We start from the raw sequence: 19245 nt of genomic DNA, 5'->3' as shown, positions 1-19245 counted from the left end.
CATTAGGCAAATTTACATAACAACGTCACTGTTGGTCGATTACAACTCGAACGGCTGGTCAAAACCTGACTGGTTATTAAGCTAACAAGCTGGCGTTCTATTTGTTTTGTTTAACTATGTATTTATTTTTTAGTTTGCCGTTTTAAAAGCCTAAATAAATTATGTGGAATTATGTTTAGCTACAGACTTAAATATTAGTCAAATTTAATATTTATTAATATTTTAGTATGATATACTGTACTGTCGTACTATAAGTATGCCAAAATAATACGCCACATCCGGGCAGAATACTAGACTGGAAGGAGCACTTATAGTAGCCTGGTAACCATCTAGAACAGTCAACCTGTCGACACTTTTAGCTGAACAAACCTCCGAACAACTTAAATTCAGCTTACCCGAACATTCCCTTTCGTCCTTTGTTTATTTTTGCCACCCATGTTGTGTGATTTTGTTTAGCGTTGACTCCGAGTTTCAACTCAGCCTGTAGAAGACAGCTAGCTGTTACTTACTTCACTTTAAAACTGTCGCACGCTTGTGACGTGCCAGTCGTGACCTACGCGTCATTATACAGCGTCCTCCAAAGGTATACAACACGTGTGGAAGGTAAATTCATCTCGATAAAGTAATCATTTGTTTTATTTACGTTTCCGTTATGTCTTTTTTTAGTACATTAGAGCAGTATGTTTACTCTTTTAATGTCTAAATGATTTGTTTAGTGTCCAGGTGAATGAAGAGCTCGTATGAGTCAAGTAGCAAGCCGGCAACATTCTGTCTATTAGTTTATCATGTTTATCAAGTCTTGATCTAGGAATTGGCGATGCATTACATCATTTCTAAGCATGGTTATAGCTCTATAACAATTAAGGAGGGGAGGAGTACTAACTTATTGACTGTAAGCCTATCAGCTAATGATCTGGGGTTTTTTTTTAAACCTATTGTCTGTTTATTGTTTTTTCAATTTTCAATTGTTTATTTTGCAAATAAATGTGTTAAGTCGCTTAAGTATTATTTAACGCAAATCATTATGCATTTGAAAGATGTAGTTTTCCATTTTTAATTTTATACCTATAATAATCAATTACCTTCATAGATGCCTTAGGCAAACTGATATGTTGGAACAGGGCTTTTCCTTAAAAGGCGACTCATAAGGAAGAAGTAGTTTCGGTATAGGGATAGGGTCAGTTGCCCCTTTAAAACATGGCTGTTGTGTTTTGCTTATGCATTATGAGAATCATGAATTCTGCTAGAATTTTGCAGTATCGACAAATACTTATCTTACTCATGTCACCTGTTTTGACAGACAACTTGAGAGCGTGTTTAAAAATGAGCGAGGACGTGGAGCGCATGTTAATCCAGTTTCAGGATGAAGGTGGCGAGCCTCTCGGATCGCCCTTTGATGTCCCATTGAACATAACCCCAGATAAGCTGCAGCTGGTTTGTAATGCGCTGCTACTAAAGGTAACTGCAACATAGACTTTATGGTGGGAGGCAAATGATATGTAGAGACACTGGTAACTTGTTGAAAGCTGAAATGCAAGATACTTGTTCTTCACATTAGTTTTTCATTTGTTATTTCAACTTGAATTGTGATCATTCTACCCTTTTTATATTAAAATTTAGTGTGGTGTGTTTTAAGGCATTCCCTTTCTCTCCGTATCTCTTCAGGAAGAGCCGGTGCCACTGCTGTTCTTCGTGCATGATGCTGAGGTGGTGTCATCCCTGGGGGCTTGTGTGCAGACTCTGGGTGTGGAAACGGAGCAGGTGCTGCCAGTGGTGTACCAACCACAGGCCGTGTTCCGCGTGAGGGCCGTGGCTCGCTGCACCAGTTCACTGGAGGGCCACACCGAGGCCGTCATCTCAGTGGCCTTCAGTCCCACAGGGAAGTGAGTGGAACAACCGTTAAAGGAATAATCCATATTTTTTTCAGTCTGCATTATGTCGACAGAATCAAATACAAGGAATTGAACTCAGTTGTGCACTTGTGCTTATAAACAAGCATTACACATTACAGTAAGATAACAAAGACAAGAGCATCGACATCACTAGCAATATAACACATTTGCTATGAACAGTGGATAATATGTACAAATATGTGATGGTGTAAATGGTAGTGATTTTTTTTTTCTCTTCTGCTTGCTTTCTGGCTCTGGAGCATAAATCATAAGATTTAGAGCAAATACCTTTGACGTAGGAATTCGGGAAAGCATTCTACAATAAACTGTCTTGTGGAAACATTTATTTTGTGCCTCAATAGCTGCCCTTGTTTTGCGTTGGGAGAAAATAGGTTTTACTTTGTCATAGTCAGTATCAGGGTTTATTACTGACATTGTCTTTTATGGAACAATTTGGTGTTGTCCTAAAGAATCCTTCCTCTGTGTTTAATCTGTCCTTAGATACCTGGCTAGCGGTTCTGGAGATACGACTGTGAGATTTTGGGATCTGACCACAGAGACGCCTCATCACACTGCCAAAGGTCAGTGAAGATATACTGCGCTTGACAACAACTCCCAATTATTATTTTTTTAGAATTTAACTTGTGTTTTCAATTTGATAAGTTCTGATGTTAACATACTCTATTTATACCTTTAAGGACACAAACACTGGGTTCTGTCCATCGCCTGGTCTCCAGATGGCAAGAAGTTAGCCTCAGGGTGTAAGAACAGTCAGGTAAGTGTTTACTCTGCTTCAAACACAGTAGCTATGACTTTAAAATACCAACAGTATCTGTAATTTGTACATATTGTCTAAATAGATTCTCCTGTGGGACCCAGTAACAGGACAGCAGATAGGAAAGACTCTGATGGGACACACTAAATGGATCACTTGGCTGTGTTGGGAGCCATTGCACTTGTAAGTTCTGTTCTATTTTCATATCTTAATGTAAAATAAAAAATAAAAAAATAAAAACATTTCATATCGGCATATCAAAAAAATCAGACGTAATCATGGATCTAACGAGAAACAAAAAATATCTCAAAAATATCCCAACGATTGCCATCAACACCATTTAAGTGCCCGAGAAAGCTTTCAGTCATGTACTGTGATCTATACAGATGGATCAAAATCTGGAGCTCATGTGTCAGCTGCTTTTGTGGTCAACCATCAGAAAAGTGGAATACAGATTCCCAGGAATAGTTTTTACTGCAGAATTCAATGCCATTATTTTGGCACTAGATCATGTTAAAACTTCTCAACAATGGAATTTCCTGATAATAACGGACTAAAATTCATGCCTTCAAATTCTGGCATCCCTTAAAATCGAACACCCAGCTTTTGTAGACGTTTTAAATGGACTGCATTCTTTGAAGGCACAGAATTTAAAAAAAAAAAAAAATTAGTTGTGGTATTGGGCATTGGGATAATTGGGAACAATTCCAGGGAATGAGCAAGCAGGTGCTGTTGCCAAGGAGGCCTCATCTTCAGAGCTCAACAAATGCCCTGTTCCACCTTCAGACCTCAAACCCATTATAAACTCTTATCTCTTAAAAAAAAATGGTAAACCAATTGGGATCAATGTAGTAGAAAATGTAGTTTCTACTTGGATAATCGCTGGGACCATATCATCTACACGTGTTGCCGATTAGCCCTTTTTGCCAAAGTCCAATATCTCCAAGGCATATTTTAATGGATTAATGTCTGTCTTTTTTTTGTTGTTGATTTCATATGAAAATATTTTTAATGAAGTGTGGAATGATTTAGTTTAATATTTTTTGTCGAAGCAAACAAATAAAGAAACGTTAACTGCCATGGTGTTAATTTACAAAGAAACAAACAAGAAATAACAGCATTTATTCACATTTAAAAAAAAAAAGATCAGGTTCATTATCCAGATATTGACATCCAGACAAACATCTGCAGGTCCCAAAATTGTATGCCCAACTCTCTATCTCAGTCTTCAGTCTCTTCAATCTCAACTAGTTTTCTGGTTTCCTCCCACAATCCAAAGACGTGTTGTAGGCTGTTTGGCATTTCCAAATGTCCATAGTGTGTGCAGTTGTTACTTGCGATGGGTTGGCAGCCCATCCAGGGTGTCTTCTATCTGGTGCCCCAGTTCCCTGGGATAGGCTCCAGACTTCCCCCGAGACCCTGCGTAGGATAGACTGTATAGAAGATGGATGGATGGATGGATATTTATCAGTTCCTTTATTCTTATTCCGTGATTAGATATTTTAAATTGTATAGTATATAAAGTTTAAACAAAAATGTTTGACTGGCAGTGTATTTAATACTAGAGCTAAACTCATACAGCTTTTTCCCCATCCATCTGCTCCATAAAATCATTCGTTCCCATTTTTCTCTAATATTATCATATATTGCATCTAACTGTATTCACTGTGTCACTCTGCCAAAGGAACCCTGAGTGCCGGTACCTGGCTAGCTCGTCTAAAGATGGCTCGGTTCGAATATGGGACACGGTGCTGAGCCGCTGCGATAAGATCCTGACTGGCCACACACAGTCAGTGACCTGTGTTAAATGGGGAGGGGATGGCCTTTTGTACACTTCATCCCAGGACAGGACTGTTAAAGTCTGGAGGGCCAAAGATGTAAGAGCAAATGCTTTGCGTGTGTGCATATATTTATACACGTAACTAATAGATTTGCAACAACAAAACTAGAAATATAAGTGCAGTCTTCTTCTACACTACATATTCTTACAGAAAATTCATTAGTGTAAACCTAACATTTGCTGAATTAAATAGAGGTTTTATGGATTTCTCCATGCTTTAGGGGGTTCAGTGCCGGACATTGCAGGGTCATGCTCATTGGGTGAACACGCTGGCTCTCAGCACAGACTACGTCCTCCGTACAGGAGCCTTTGAGCCAGCCACTGCTACCATCAACCTTCAGGACCTTACTGGCTCGTGTAAGATTAACAATGCATGTAATCTTTAAAGATGAATTTGGGGTTTATGGAGTCTGATGATTGTACCAGTCTGAGACTGATTTAACATCCAGCAAAGGGACTTACTCAAGTTCACATTTGAAACTCTGTCAGTAATTTAATGATCTTGCAGGGCCAGACATGATCTCTAACATAAAACATACCTGCAGGCTGTCTTTTTAAAAATTGTGGGGAAAACAAGCACAAACAATGCTACACTCACAGCCTTTCCTTCTAAAATCTATCAATGAAATTGAAAACAATTTCATCCATGTTTAACATCTGAAGCAAGCTAAATATATCTTCAAAATAGATATTTAACCCAACAATTTTGGCCTTTTTTTTTTAATTTTTAAAAAGATGTTTAGTGCATGTAATCTGTTCTCTGCACATACACCCAACAGGTGTCTTATTTAGCGACTTTTCTGCCATCTTGGTTTATTCACATGATGCCATACGCTTGTTATTAAAGACTGATAATAAATAATACAATAGTTACATGGTGCCTGATGTACGTTTTGGATTAATGCTCATTTGGTTGCATGCTACAGTGGAAGAAATCAAAGAGAGAGCATTGCAGCGATACAACAAAGTCCGAGTAAGTGCAAAATGTACAGTAATGAGATTTTAGTTCATATACTGTTTCGGCAGTTTTACACTTTATCGAGCGCTGTCTCTGAATCAGGGTGAGGCTCCGGAGAGACTGGTGTCAGGTTCTGATGACTTTACACTGTTCCTGTGGAATCCAGCAGAAGAGAAGAAGCCTGTGGCCCGTATGACTGGACACCAGGCTCTGGTCAATGAGGTGCTCTTTTCCCCTGACACACGACTGCTCGCAAGTGCTTCTTTCGACAAGTCTATCAAGATCTGGGATGGCAGGACTGGCAAGTATGTCATTGAACCTTTTATTCTTTTTACATTGTTGCTGTATCTAGAATGGGGTGGGAAGCATAATACCTTTAGAATGCAGTATCATGATTTTAACAATGCTGCCTTGTTTAAAAAATTTGCAACATTACCATAAAATATGACACAATTTTAAATCATCATCTGTATACAGGTGCATCTCAAACAATTATAATAATATTTTGAGATGCTGGATTTTTGATTTCCATGAGCTGTAAGCCATAATCATCAAGATTAAAACAAAAATATTTTCACTGTGTAATATTAATAATTCAATTATGGGGGAAAATGAACTTTTCCACAATGTTCAAATTTTTGGAGATGCACCTGTAATGTGTATATAGGACAAACTAAAGGTTTTTTTTCCCTAAAATATCAAAAAATTCATGTAAAAGTCTTAAAATAAGACTTATTGTGGCAGGTTTTTTTAACATTTGATGTTAATTTGGACTGTTTTTTGAATGACCTTTGTTGCAGGGCTCATTTCCGACTTCTTATATAATTAGGGGTAACAGGGATCAAGGAATTGGTCCTAATTCCAGCATGATCTGTTATTCAAGCAGAAGAAACTAGAAATGTCTTTCCGCTGCTTTTTGTTATCCATGTATTCCTTAAAAGTCTCAGATGAAGCTTAGGCTATTACAAATCTCTTGGCGATAGAGATAGGGTATAGAGTAATAGAGTATAGAAATAGAAACAGAATAATCGAGAAGAATTAAGCTGCCAAAGTCCTCAGACATCAAGCACTTAGGATTACACATTACAGCCACACCTCAGCAGTTACATTAGCCTACCTGTCTCGGGCCTAGTTAAGTACAGAAGCACCTCACGGACTTGGTGGTCCATACAACCCATTTCATACAGTCAGCTCCGCCAGTTTTAGTGTACTGGTGCTTGGTAAGACAAGATGTCTCTCATACAGAACAGAACAGAACAGACTGACTGGCCTAAAGATCTCTGCGACTCTTCCATCTCTTTTTACTAGATTTCTTGTTTCTTTTTTTATTGCAAAATCATGAAGAAATCTTGAATGTGAGAGCAGTACTACATAATTCAAGCTCTGTATAAACGTAGGACTGTGTGTGTGTGTGTGTGTGTGTGTGTGTGATTTCCCTCCCCCAGGTATTTAACATCACTCCGGGGTCACGTGGCCGCTGTGTATCAGGTAGCATGGTCAGCAGACAGCCGTCTGTTAGTGAGCGGGAGCAGCGACAGCACGCTGAAGGTGTGGGACGTGAAGACTGGCAAACTGAGCGTGGATCTGCCTGGGCATGCTGACGAGGTGAGAGGCTCGTTTTATCGCTTGCACATATTTTATTTGTTTATTACATTAGCTTTAGGAAGTGTCTTGTATAAATGAAACATTATTATAATTACTGTTAATATTATGTTTCATTCAGGTTTTCGCTGTAGATTGGAGTCCTGACGGTCAGCGAGTGGCCAGTGGTGGGAAAGACAAATGTCTACGGATGTGAGTAATTACCTTACTTAGTGGACTGCTTTATCTACCATTTACACACACTCACATATACGTCATGACATGTGACAACAATTGATTAGTCTAATTTTTTTTTTTTCTTTTTTTCCCTCTCCCAAATAGATGGAGGAGGTAGCTGATGCAGGTCCCTGCCCCCACCACTGTACATTTACCAGCCAATTAATTAGGCAGGTGCCTCAGTGCATCCACCTTCATCATTCAGTGGCCCGCCCCACAGGATGACTGACAGCTGTGTCAGTTTGAGCTTTAACCTAATTACACAGTGTGACTCTGAGTCAGCCAAAAGGATATCATGTGCCCAAGAAACAGAAGCATGACATCATGGTGGCTTCTTGGCTTAAGGAAAGTTGGCAGTTCTGCCCTGTATATGAACTCACAACTGACCTGGGCTAACTTCTGTAATCCCCACATGCTTGTGCTATTCAGATGCTTTCTTATTAAACAACTAGTATAGAGAATTTTTAAATAAAATTTCTCTTTCCAAACAATTTCTAGGAGTAATTACTGTCTCTCTACTGGATTTTCACATAATTTCTTACTCGAACATAACCAGATACATACAGTCTAAGTCAGCGTTTCCCAACCTTATTTCAGTCACGGCACCCTTTGAAAATGTTCAAAAATTTATGGCACCCTACACAAACACTAATGCTAGTGTGTATGTGTATATATGTGTGTGTGTGTGTGTGTATATAATATACATATATATACATGTGTATATATAAATAAATTAGTTAAGCCTGGTTTATACTCCATGCATCCGAAATAGCGCAAGGGAATGCGCTGCAAAAATGACGTCATCGCGGAGTGGGCGGTTCAGGCCTCATTTCTCATGGCCGTTTGCGCGGCATTTTTTGTAACTCGCCGCGCAGAGCCGGATCTGGAAATGAATGACGTTGAGGCGACTCTTTCTGAAAGGTACAATTGTACAGGCATCTCTATGATCCATCCATATGGGACTATAGAGAGAGAGAGCCAGATGGCACAAAATTCATGGAAAGTTTTTTAAAAATAGTGATTACGATTTGCTTTGTACATACTATTGAAAGAATAAAGCCAAAGCTAAAAGGTTTTTTTTGGGGGGTGCACTATGTTTTCATTTATCAGTATCTTCACAAATAAACAGTCACTACACTACACCATGATTAAACCTTATTCTCTTGTCTTTATACTAGGGCTGCACAACTAATCGATTACGATTTTGAATCCCCACGACTACATGAACATGATTGACTGCGATATTGACGTTTAAAGTACATCCTCCGCTCATGGAAAACAACGCTGCAGATGAAATCAAGTTCTTCCTAAACTTACAGCCAATCACCATAGAGTGGCACAGGGATGATGTCATTTTGTAATGCCAAAACACGGAAACAAGTTAGCATTTTAGCACTTGAGCTGCGAGCGCCAATGCTTGCACAAGGCGAAATCATGACACTAACATGTTGCTAAATGGCACTACAGAGGTTGTCGGGGACATTAAAAGTCATCATGCCAAAAAGGAAAAAACTTTGCAGATAAACTCAGGGCTCTATAGTGCAACCATTTCACTCGCATTTGTGACTGAAAAGCACTTTGTGTGACTATGAAAAAATATATAGTCGCACCATTGTGAATGATCTGTTCAGAGTTGTATAATACAATCGGAATAAAAACTACAATTCCAAAATGCATCTACACCGCGCAACAGTTACTTTCACACTGCTTTTCATCTCCTCAGTCAACCGAACAAGTGTGGAAATACTGCAGAGAAGCCATTATGATGACGAGTAACACTGAACATCATCTGCTTCTCTCAAGTTGCCGATTCAATTCTTTTAAGGTCACGGTTGTCAGATATCACTAAAAAAGTCAACTCCACATTTCATGTTTTGATTTAATCCCACAGAAAACAAAATATTATCAGCAGACATGGCAACACTGTACTGGGGAACCGGTCTAACATGAACAACTGATAAACAAACAAACAAGAAACTAATACAATGTAAAAACAGAAAATGTGCTTAGTTATAAATAAATCATTTAATATAAAAAAAAATGGATATTATAATAAATTTAAAAAATTAAAATGACAAATGAAATAATGTTTAATTACTATGGGTTGCATTCAATATCAATTTCATATTAAGTTTAGTAGGCTATTTGCCTTCTTTTTCCTGCTTGTGTTAGTCTACTTTTAATAAGGACTCTTGATTGTTTAAGAATAAATATTTAAAAATGAATATTTTATGCTTGTTTATTTATCAATTAACTAACAGTACTTCTCATTGCTATTATTTTAATTCAATTAACAGTGACCATGAGCAGAGAGCTTACATTTAACTGTTTATGACAGACCTCCTGATTAAAGCTTAAACAAAAAAGCGATTGGTTTCTGGATCAGTTTCCGTCGTAAAAATCCTGATCGGAGCATCAGTAATGAACACCATTAAACTAAAGCGCTTTGCATCTGGTGAATAAATGAGCTCACCCAATCACATCCTATATGAGATTATTCAGATATATACACAATATACACAGTAGTTTGAGAACTGACTCCAGCCCAGAACCATGACAGCGGAAAATGTCTAATAGTGTAGCTTTATATATTTTTAAGAGGAGCAGACTTCAAACACTGAACACTGAGGTTTTTGTACTTGTTTACAAGGTGGAACAGGTTAATGGTTGTTGTTTTTAGCATACAGCCTGCGAGATTAACTGAAAATATAAAATTTAGTTTATCAGAAGGTAAATTAATTTGTCATGGCTCACACTATGTTCCTAAATTCTGCCATAATTGACAAGCGCAAGTTTTCTCATTATCATCTCTCTAAAAAAATTTTAAAAACTAAACTTCCACCATGCTCCTAAATCTTTGACTGTGCACCTAAATTTTTTGTAATTACACAAGTGCTCCTAAAAGAAATTGGTACCGTAGAGCCCTGCCCTCTCCCGCCTTCTCACTCAATATTGTTATATTTGGTCGCATATTTTCATTTGGTTGATGGTATTTTTATTTTTAATTATCCTATATTTTGGGTACAATTTTATTAATATTTTGCTTCTACAAGATGATGCACTTTAAGGACAAGTCTAATTTGATGCAAAGATTTGTACATCAGCAGAATTTAGCACGACATGGAGGTGAAAGCAGTGGTCTGTTTATTTAAATGTGAAAGTGCAGTAAAAATATGTCCTTAAAATCAATGAATAATCGTGATAAATAATTGTGATCTCAGTATTGATCAAAATAATCGTGATTATCATTTTGGCCATAATCGTGCAGCCCTACTTTATACATATCTTTCTCAATACATAAAGAGACATTTACACTGATGGGAGAACATAATCATCTGATTTGCTAAATGTGAGAAGTGACATTTGCAGGAAGCTCCCACTTTTTGCTTACATCTACAATAATTGCTAACATTTACAAAATGAGCCTACAATAAATAAGTCTATGTAATGAAAGTAAAGATTCAGGTTTAATAATCTTAATGAAATTAATTTTTAAAATGTAGGTTGTTCAATTTAGTTTTATATTTATAGCTATTTATAGCTCATATTTATAGCTATATTTTGTAATGTGATGTGTTTTTTTTACTGGGTTTTATATGATACTTATATGATTCTTTGAAGTGAAGTTTACTGAAAACAAACAATTTGTTGTTGTCAACAACAAACAATTCCTCCTTAGCATTCAGCAACTCCACGCGAGACACCTTGTTTGTAAACGCTGCTATGGTTGTTCCGACAAACTACTTATTCTCTCAGATATTTCCTGTTGGTTTATAGGACGATTACTCAGAGTCGCCCCTTTCGTTTCAAAGACTGTTACAGCCTCGAGCGCGTCAAGTATAAACGCCTCGCCTGTTTGGGAAGGTGCGCGTGCAGCCAGTGTAGGTCGAGGCGGAAGTATAAACAAGGCTTTAGCTACAAGAGGATGAAGTTGATGCTCCAGAAGCATCTGGAGGTTGTCTTTTAAGAAATCTGTCAATATTCTTTTACACACACACACACACACACACACACACACACACACACACACACACGCTAATTATTAAGATGAATCACACGCACACTGACGTGCTGCTGACAGGTCAGCGAAGGACTTTATTTTATATATAGATAAATTACTTTTTATTATTATGCATGTGTCTTATTTCTGTAAAACAAAATTTGATGTCTGAAATATCATACATACTAAATGTTTCATTCACATTTTAGCATTTTAGAAATCTCTGAAGGATTTTTACACCTCACCCCTGCTCTCATCAGACGGAAGCCCGGTTGGGAAAACACTGGTCTAAGCAGTAATAAATAAATTTACTCTTATTCTTTCTATAACAAAATTCAAATATAGCCACAAGCAGCAATATGTAGGGTCTCGGGATCCTTAGAAAATGGTACAAAGTTCTTGCCAAGTTACATAGAACAATAAAGAAACTACAAATGAATATACTTAAAATATTGTACTATAGTGCCACCATCAGGCCGAACAGACTTACCGCTCTTGCCAGAGTAGGGAGAGGGAGTACTACAGACATACTAATCAAATTCCCGGTCTCTGTCACAGACCATCAATGGTCACCAACCTTGTTCCTGGAGATCTACACAAAACACAAACTACACTAAACCTAGTTACACAAAAACAGATGTTTTAATTTTAACAGATATTATCATCAACCCAGATAAGGTAAAGAATAGACATGAACGTAAGCCTCACACCCAGCTGTTGGAGCTAAAGCCAAGAAAATCTCTAGTTTCCTTCTCTTCTTTACAATGTGATGAGTCAGGGCTGGAGTTGAACAGCTCGTTTTTACCGGCCTTCCAAAGTGCTTTAGTCTGCTTTAGCAATAGGTAAGGCACTAATTTAGAAATCGGACACAAAATTCCAGTTCTTGAACAATAAGGAAATACTCGCACAAAACAATCATCTACATCTCAACCATTTCCTTTATTTTGTTAAACATATTTCAGTGCAGTTAATAGAAAAATTTAAGAACTATACAAGTTGGTTAAATTGAGAACGAGGGAATTGTGCGCTTTGCCACACAAGTGGATTAGCACGAGTAACAAGTTGCGAGTGAACACAGTTGCATGGTTTTGCATCAAGTGAGAAGGTACAACTTAATACTCTTTGCATGTATGTGCTAGACAAACATTAGGAACACACTGTGCATCAGAACACCACTTGTGAGCTTAATTCTCCACCCTCCCTCATATACACATGGCTGCCTAACCCAGTGCACTCAGCCAGGGATCAGTGTAACACTTAGCCTTATCATTTGAGTGACACCGACAACTGTGTCTACATTAGTCATCGTTCTCTACAGAGAAAGTTGTTAACGTCCTCAGTCTGTCGGCCAGACTTTGTTCAGAAGCTTTACAACCTCCTCGTACAAGACAAAGACAATGGCGACATCCAGACACACCCGGCCCAGCCGAGGAACCGTGCCTTTGTAGAACCTGCAGCACAGAGAAAGCTGGGTTACCAAGCTGGAATGGTGAATGGAAAGACGTAGAGAATATGCATTTGCTACTGGACAGTTATACACTATGGGCTCTCGACTCTAGCCCAACATAGTCTTTAAGTTTTGATCCAACATGTAAGCTAATCACCAGACCTTACATGCACTGTATGTGTTGTAGACAGAGAAAACTTAAAACTGCAGCACACTGGGCTCCAGCATGATAGTTGGGAACCCGTTATACAATACGCTGCAACATTCAACATGTCAAATATCATCGCTATGCCCTGTACTAATATCACTACCCCTTACACTATTCAAGTGGAGGAATCCAACACATTGGAAAAATTACTTACTCCAAAAAAAAAAAAAAAAAAAAAAAAAAAAACCCACATTAATTGTGATTACATAAGATAAAAAAAAATAATAAAAAAAAAAAAAAAAAAAAAAAAAAAAAAAAAAAAAAAAAAAAGTGTTTGCAAAAGCTGGAAAGCTAACACGCAATTAAAAAAACAAACAAAAAAAAAAAAACAGAAGTGACATGAATGATGTCTGAGGACACTGAAGGGAATCTCGATTCCAAAGACTAACAAGCCTTTTATTTATCAGATAAAGTGCTGCTCCATGTGAAAAGTTAACCTTTTAAAATACAACACTGAAACATGGAAAGCACAAAGTCCCCTGCCGTGAAGACTCCAACGTGGTTGGAAAACCTACTCACCATTACAAATATCTTTGACACTGGAGATTCCATCCATAAAATGTGAAATAAACATACAGTACTATGCAAAAGTTTTAGGCACATGCAAAGAAATGCTGTAGAGCAAAGAGGCTTTCAAACATAATGAAATTGAATGTTTACATTTAATCAATAAATAAATTTTTTTTAAAAATACTGTAAAGAGCAGTAAACAGTAGTAAATGAAAGTCAATATTTGGTGTGACCAAAAAATAAAAATCGTCTCCGGTAGAATTAGTGCAGTTTTATAAGGAAATGAGCTGTAAATTTTATTGAGCATCTTGCAGAACCAGTCACGGTTCTTCTGGAGACTTTGACTGTTACACTCGCTTCTTATTTTTGCAGCAAAATCCAGCAGCCTTCATTGTGTCTTTGTCTGAAAAGTGTCTCTTACCACTTAATACACTGCTTTCTTTACTGACATACAAACATTTTTCTGGAACATTTAGTTTTGTGCTAAAAAACTAATGTTTAGGAATCTAACGTTTTTGTACTGACTCAATAATGTCGAAGTCATAAAATAACATTAAAAAAAAAAATCTATAATAAGTTTGTACAAAAAACAAATAAAATAATTATAATATCCTAAAATTTTTGCACGGTACTGCATGTGTACTTACAGAAAGCATGACCACGAAGGAGTATATGCTTTTTGATGCTAAAAGAACCTCAATTAAAAATATGGTGTGTTATTAGACTTGGATTATGTGGAGAATTCACCATACAACTGTAAAATTCATTGTTACTATAGAAACAATAATGTATTAGAAAGTCTGCATTAATTAAAACCTGTGATTTGAATTACAGCCGGTACTAATATCAGACCTGCTGTTGTAGAAAATGAGTTACCTTCTTCCATCTGATCAATCAGATTTGAGAATTCAACAGTATAACAAGTTGTTCATTATGAGATTAAATTTCAATATGAGCAAAAATGTCTAGATGACAAGGGAAAAGTGCAAAAAAAAGGGAAAGAAAAACTAAATATACATACGCTTGTGGGCCTTCATTCTTTAGTATCTGGAAAGCACAGTCTAGCGTGTTCTTATAACGATGGGCTTCCAGACCCTACAACAGAAAAAAAAAAAAAAGTTACATGATAGCGAGGCAATAGGCTGAAAAGACTCATTTTGATCTTAAAGATGGTCCATTATCAGTGATGGCTGTACCTGCATCCTGGTCTTCACCACATCCAAAGGTGTGTTTCCAAAGACACTTGCTGCACCTGCAGTCGCCCCAAATATAGCCGTGACCAGGGGATGTATCTCACGTGTAAGGTCATCACCTGGAGACGACAGCAAGAGCCTCATCCTATTGTTTCCTTCTCTGATCCTCACAATCCCTTGATATTCCGGTGAATCATTTTGAGACTACAATTGGGTTCAATCTCTTACCTTTATACCAATTGCGCAGAAGGTTCATGACATAAAAGCGTATAGCTTGATTGCTCCCCTGTTTCAGTACTGTAGCGGTCAGCCCTTGGTACGTACCACGAACCCCTGCCAGTAAAGCAGATCAGTGCGTTATACCATAAATTTCAAATACTATAACAGATATTTTAACATATTATTCTGCCAGAGTGTCTACATGGAACAGTTTGTAGGGTTAAGAGAGCACATTTATTTTCCAAAATACATGAGCTTTTTGAGAACACACAGCAGATTTATTCAAATTCAAAGCTTTTAGAACCTCCGTAATGGTGATAGATTGGATACATATAAAATGAACAGATGTGCGACAGTAATAATATGGAGATTGGGGGTTTTTTTTTTTTTTTTTTTTTTTTGTTTTTGTTTTTTTAAATGACACCTGGCTGTGTATTTCTAAGTAGCAGCTAACTTGAAGGGAAAACAAGGACTGAGCACTGAACCCAACTACAGTTCATGGTAGGACATTACATATCAGAATCAGATTAGTCACATATTTGCAGTTAATTTTTCATTCATAATTTTTTCTTTTAACGCGTTTTTCTTTTTTCTATGTAAGTGCAATTATTACCTTTTTTGTTTATGCCGCATATTGTCTGTACACAAAGACATTAATGAAAAAACAAAACGCGAACTATTACACATAGCATTAAAACTTGTCTGACATTTACCCTGATCACGAATTATTTCCCGCACGCCATGGAAGAAGCCTCTGTACCGTGGACGAAGAGAGCACTGGTCATGGATTAACTTCACCTGGGACAGCACCAAATCCCTTGAATTAGGGCAAGTTCTTCCTTTTCATTTTATTTTAGTTTATTCTAAAATGTACATTTCCTCCAAAAATGTTTCCCATAATACATTGCATCATGCAATTCTGTAATGATTAGACAATGTGAAATAATTACAATTAATGATTTCAAATAAATACAATACAAATTAATTCTTGGAATAACAAGGTGGTGTTGTAGAGGATTTTGAAGAAAGAAAAAAAAAAAAGGATGTTACTTCTGTTCAAATGAAACAGACGTGTTCATTCCTCCAACCTTGAGTGTTTCCATTGGACAGACCACTAGCACTGCTTCAGCGATTCCCGCTCCCAGGCCACACAGCAAGCTGCGAGTGTTATCAAGGCGACCAGTATCATCTCTCATCGGGTTGCTCAGGACCTCAAACGTGCCAAACCTGTCATCAAAATAAGCAGATGGGTTACAACTTTAATAACTTTTAATCTTTTAACAACAGGTTAAAAGAAAGGACAATGCAAGCAATTTAGGAGGCATTTCACGTTGCTTCTCTTACCGAATTGCAGACTTTGGGATGGAGCCATAGAGTAGTGAACTCAGGCCTCTGTACAGCCCTCTGAAACCGTGATACTGAACAGTCAGCTTCACACAGTCCCCTAAGCACACACACATTCACACATTTTTTAATCCTCAATTTCACAGATTGCCACCAATACCCCAGTCTAATATTGCACTGCTGATTTTAGTTCAGAAATTTTATTTATTTATTTATTTTAAATATTAAATGAGTGTCCAGTTGTTTCGGGCAAGTCTATTCCTAACCAAGGTTGTAGCAATATGCTAAGAGAGACAGTTTTCCCCTCACCTATCCCTCGATAACGAGGTGGATTTGCCCGCTCATCCAGCTGCAGCTGAGTCTTCACATACTCTGTCGGGAAGGTGATGCAGATCTCAATACCTCCTGCAATGCCACCTATGTACATAAAAGATCAACTTTAAATATTCTAACTTAATTTCTGCACAGTATGAGATATTGTCAGATGGCACTGTATCGGCAGTTGTTCAGGCACTTTCCATTCTTTTCTCTTTCCACAATAAGGTCATTCTTGTCTTTGGTAATCCCCATATGTTGTGGTAGAGAGAAGTTAAATAATTTTAGGGTGAAAATTGTAGAGGCCAGGTTAAATATTACTATACATTTTTTTGCTTGCTTGCTTGCTTATCTGACTTTTAGTGGAGTCACGAATGTGCCATATTCTTTCCAGTTTTTAAATAATGTATAATGGTTTCTCTGCAGGATTTAAAAAAAAATTAAAATCCAAATCCTGACTAGCACTTTTCCATAACGTTGTCCTGGACCTGTTTTGATAGTTTCTTGCTCTTCATGATGCTGGTTCTTTAGGTACTGTATGTTTGGCCTTCTATAATCAGGTGTATTGATAGAGATCACGTGACACTAATCGCACACAGGTGCCGCCATTCTTTTCAACTGGCACTAATTTAGAAAGTGAATACTTATAAATCAGAATTTTTACTTTTTTTATAAAAAAAAAAAATTGTAAGTAAATAAAGTAGTTTTGTAACCTATTCTAATTCCCTTTTCGATATTATGGGTTATTATGTCAAAAATAACGACATAAAAAATCCCAATTAATTCTATTTCCGGTTTATAACATTACAAAATGTGGGAAAAGTACAAAGGGGGGTGAATACTTCTGCAACACACCGTATAACTTATTAAACTACTTATTGAAGTGAACGCACGTAAATAGAAGTTGTTATTGTTTTCCTCAGTAGGTTATATAACAGTGATATCCGCCATGCTAACACTAAACATGTTGACATAACGCTGAAGATGACAACAGAGGGCTAATATTAGCCAGCTCGCTCGCTAGCTAAAGCAGTGCAGGACAGGTCATGGATAGCGCACTAGCGGTGTCATTAGTTAGTTCTTGAGCAAGTGTTAATATCTTAACGTGAAGTAAAACAGTACGAGGCGTTTGTAGAGTTTACTAGAATATTCTCTTGTGAATGTTTACAGGGACATTTGAGTCAGTTCTGCGCCCCGGGTGTTGCGGTGAGCTATAAAAATAAATAAATAAATAAATAAATAAATAAATAAACAACTAGCTGCAGCTTGGCTAGCGACCAACGCAACAGCCAGTCTGTAAAAATAAAAACCTGCACCGACTCAAACATTTACCTGCGAGAATTGCCTTTCCTGGGTGAGTGATTTTCCTCCCGCTCGTTGCAGCAGCAGCAAAACGCCGTTTTCCTTCGCACACATTGTGAATTGGGGTGAAACTGCGCGCTATGACACACAAACCTGCCGGCGGTGGTAGTGGTGACGGCGCGGAGCTCAGCGCTGCGGGATGCTGCACAGATTTGCATCCGCGTCTCCATATCGCATCTTTACACGGCCCATCGGAAACACTGAACGGCTTGTACAGAGACGACATCTTCCTGAGCGCAAATAAAAAATGAACGGACCACTGCGCTTTTACGGGATATAACACCCGACAATGTGCGTCCTGCCCAATGAGACAAAGCCAACACAATCACATTGGCGCACCACTGGGGGGGGCTGGTGGTGGGACACTCATGAATATTAAAATACGTGTCACACGACTGGCACTCTCATTGGTCTATACGTGTGGCTTGTTTATTTTATACAAATATTCCGCCTACTTAATATGAATAAGCTCTATTATCCAATGGTGTTAGGCTTTGTATCTGCAGATTTCTGGCATGTTGTGGTTAACTTAACACACATAGAGCGCAGCGCATTTTCATGCATGTCAAACAGCATTGTTCTGCGCAGTGTTTGCGCTGTCATGATGTTCATAAAAGGGCAATTTAGTCACCTATTAACCAATCAAGATTATGGGTTATTACATGTTATTAAATTTATCGTACATTCACTCACATCATATTTTGCACGACCTACAATTTGCACACCTAATTTGCAATATGTAAAATATTTAAACATATTACAATTGTAAGTTTTTCCTTTTCAATTTTGTAATTTTATTATTCTACTATATATAACACTATATATAAGAGTTCACACTTTCAACATATTAAATTTAATAAACATTTCTACCTAATGGTTTTCAAACTTCTCCTATCCACTGCTCATGTCGACGTTTTTCAGTCCTTGGGGGAATTAAGAGTAAACTGCAGAGCACCATGAGAGAAAATGGATTGAACTGATTAAATATTACTGTTTGCTCAGGGTTACAGACATGAGAGTTGGTGAAGTACTAAAGAGGTGTACTGCAGGAGGAGAAAAAGAAGCGTATATCTGGTTTTATAAGGTGACATGTCATTTGACTCTGATGGGTGGAGGAGGTGAAAGAAGTAAGCTGAAGCTGCAACGTTCTTCACCATCTACTGTGGTCTTCTAACCACATGTCCTACAGGAAAACAGCACTCCCCGTACATAAATATGAAACAAGATTTCTAGTGCTTATGAAAATGTGAGCTGTCCAACGTGCTAGTACACTTTTAAATGTGAGAAACTCGCAGTGTGATGAGTCAGACCAAACCTCTCGTCTCAGCAAGCACTGGCTGACTCATGGAGGAAAAGTGAATGGT

The 19245-nt window shown here is 37.7% G+C and overlaps 3 protein-coding genes across 4 annotated transcripts in view; 1 reads left to right on the top strand and 2 right to left on the bottom strand.

The window, feature by feature from the left end:
• The window catches only part of ltn1 (listerin E3 ubiquitin protein ligase 1), a 31747-nt gene extending 31222 nt beyond the window's left edge, over positions 1-525 (bottom strand). The window contains exon 1 of the mRNA XM_017489569.3: positions 396-525. Within this exon, the coding sequence (XP_017345058.1) occupies positions 396-437 (42 nt within the window). The 5' untranslated portion in view covers positions 438-525. The remainder of the gene's footprint in view (positions 1-395) is intronic.
• On the top strand, positions 450-7774 carry nle1 (notchless homolog 1 (Drosophila)). 2 transcript variants are annotated; one of them, XM_017489570.2, is made up of 13 exons: positions 450-603; positions 1301-1458; positions 1666-1883; positions 2394-2473; positions 2591-2667; positions 2753-2850; positions 4352-4544; positions 4729-4864; positions 5434-5480; positions 5568-5770; positions 6911-7070; positions 7189-7259; positions 7389-7774. In XM_017489570.2, the coding sequence occupies exons 2-13, from the start codon at positions 1324-1326 to the stop codon at positions 7399-7401; spliced, it is 1431 nt and encodes a 476-aa protein (XP_017345059.1). In that variant the 5' UTR covers positions 450-603; positions 1301-1323; the 3' UTR covers positions 7402-7774. The 2 variants fall into 2 exon arrangements, with proteins under 2 accessions (XP_017345059.1, XP_017345060.1); XM_017489571.3 differs by having other exon boundaries at positions 525-622.
• Positions 7775-12203: 4429 nt separating this feature from the next.
• Positions 12204-18237, bottom strand: slc25a1a (solute carrier family 25 member 1a). The gene is made up of 9 exons (XM_017488337.3): positions 17852-18237; positions 16514-16621; positions 16205-16304; positions 15949-16087; positions 15574-15658; positions 14870-14974; positions 14645-14760; positions 14470-14543; positions 12204-12734 (listed from the first exon to the last, which is right to left on the bottom strand). The coding sequence occupies exons 1-9, from the start codon at positions 18105-18107 to the stop codon at positions 12620-12622; spliced, it is 1098 nt and encodes a 365-aa protein (XP_017343826.1). The 5' UTR covers positions 18108-18237; the 3' UTR covers positions 12204-12619.
• Positions 18238-19245: the final 1008 nt, after the last annotated feature.

This window comes from Ictalurus punctatus, chromosome 16 (assembly GCF_001660625.3).
Source record: "Ictalurus punctatus breed USDA103 chromosome 16, Coco_2.0, whole genome shotgun sequence".
In the NCBI taxonomy this organism is placed as follows: domain Eukaryota; kingdom Metazoa; phylum Chordata; class Actinopteri; order Siluriformes; family Ictaluridae; genus Ictalurus; species Ictalurus punctatus.
This window is presented reverse-complemented; position numbering and strand designations above follow the sequence as displayed.

What these genes read in the sequence shown, in the direction of transcription:
- nle1 (XM_017489570.2), top strand. Translation starts at nt 1,324, where the DNA reads ATGAGCGAGGACGTGGAGCGCATGTTAATCCAGTTTCAGGATGAAGGT. An exon ending in GCCTTCAGTCCCACAGGGAA is followed by an intron (nt 1,884 to 2,393) that starts GTGAGTGGAACA and finishes ATCTGTCCTTAG; the next exon opens with ATACCTGGCTAGCGGTTCTG. An exon ending in GCCTCATCACACTGCCAAAG is followed by an intron (nt 2,474 to 2,590) that starts GTCAGTGAAGAT and finishes TATACCTTTAAG; the next exon opens with GACACAAACACTGGGTTCTG.
- slc25a1a (XM_017488337.3), bottom strand. Translation starts at nt 18,107, where the DNA reads ATGTCGTCTCTGTACAAGCCGTTCAGTGTTTCCGATGGGCCGTGTAAA. An exon ending in GTCCAATGGAAACACTCAAG is followed by an intron (nt 15,659 to 15,948) that starts GTTGGAGGAATG and finishes GTGCTGTCCCAG; the next exon opens with GTGAAGTTAATCCATGACCA. An exon ending in TCTGCGCAATTGGTATAAAG is followed by an intron (nt 14,761 to 14,869) that starts GTAAGAGATTGA and finishes TGTCGTCTCCAG; the next exon opens with GTGATGACCTTACACGTGAG.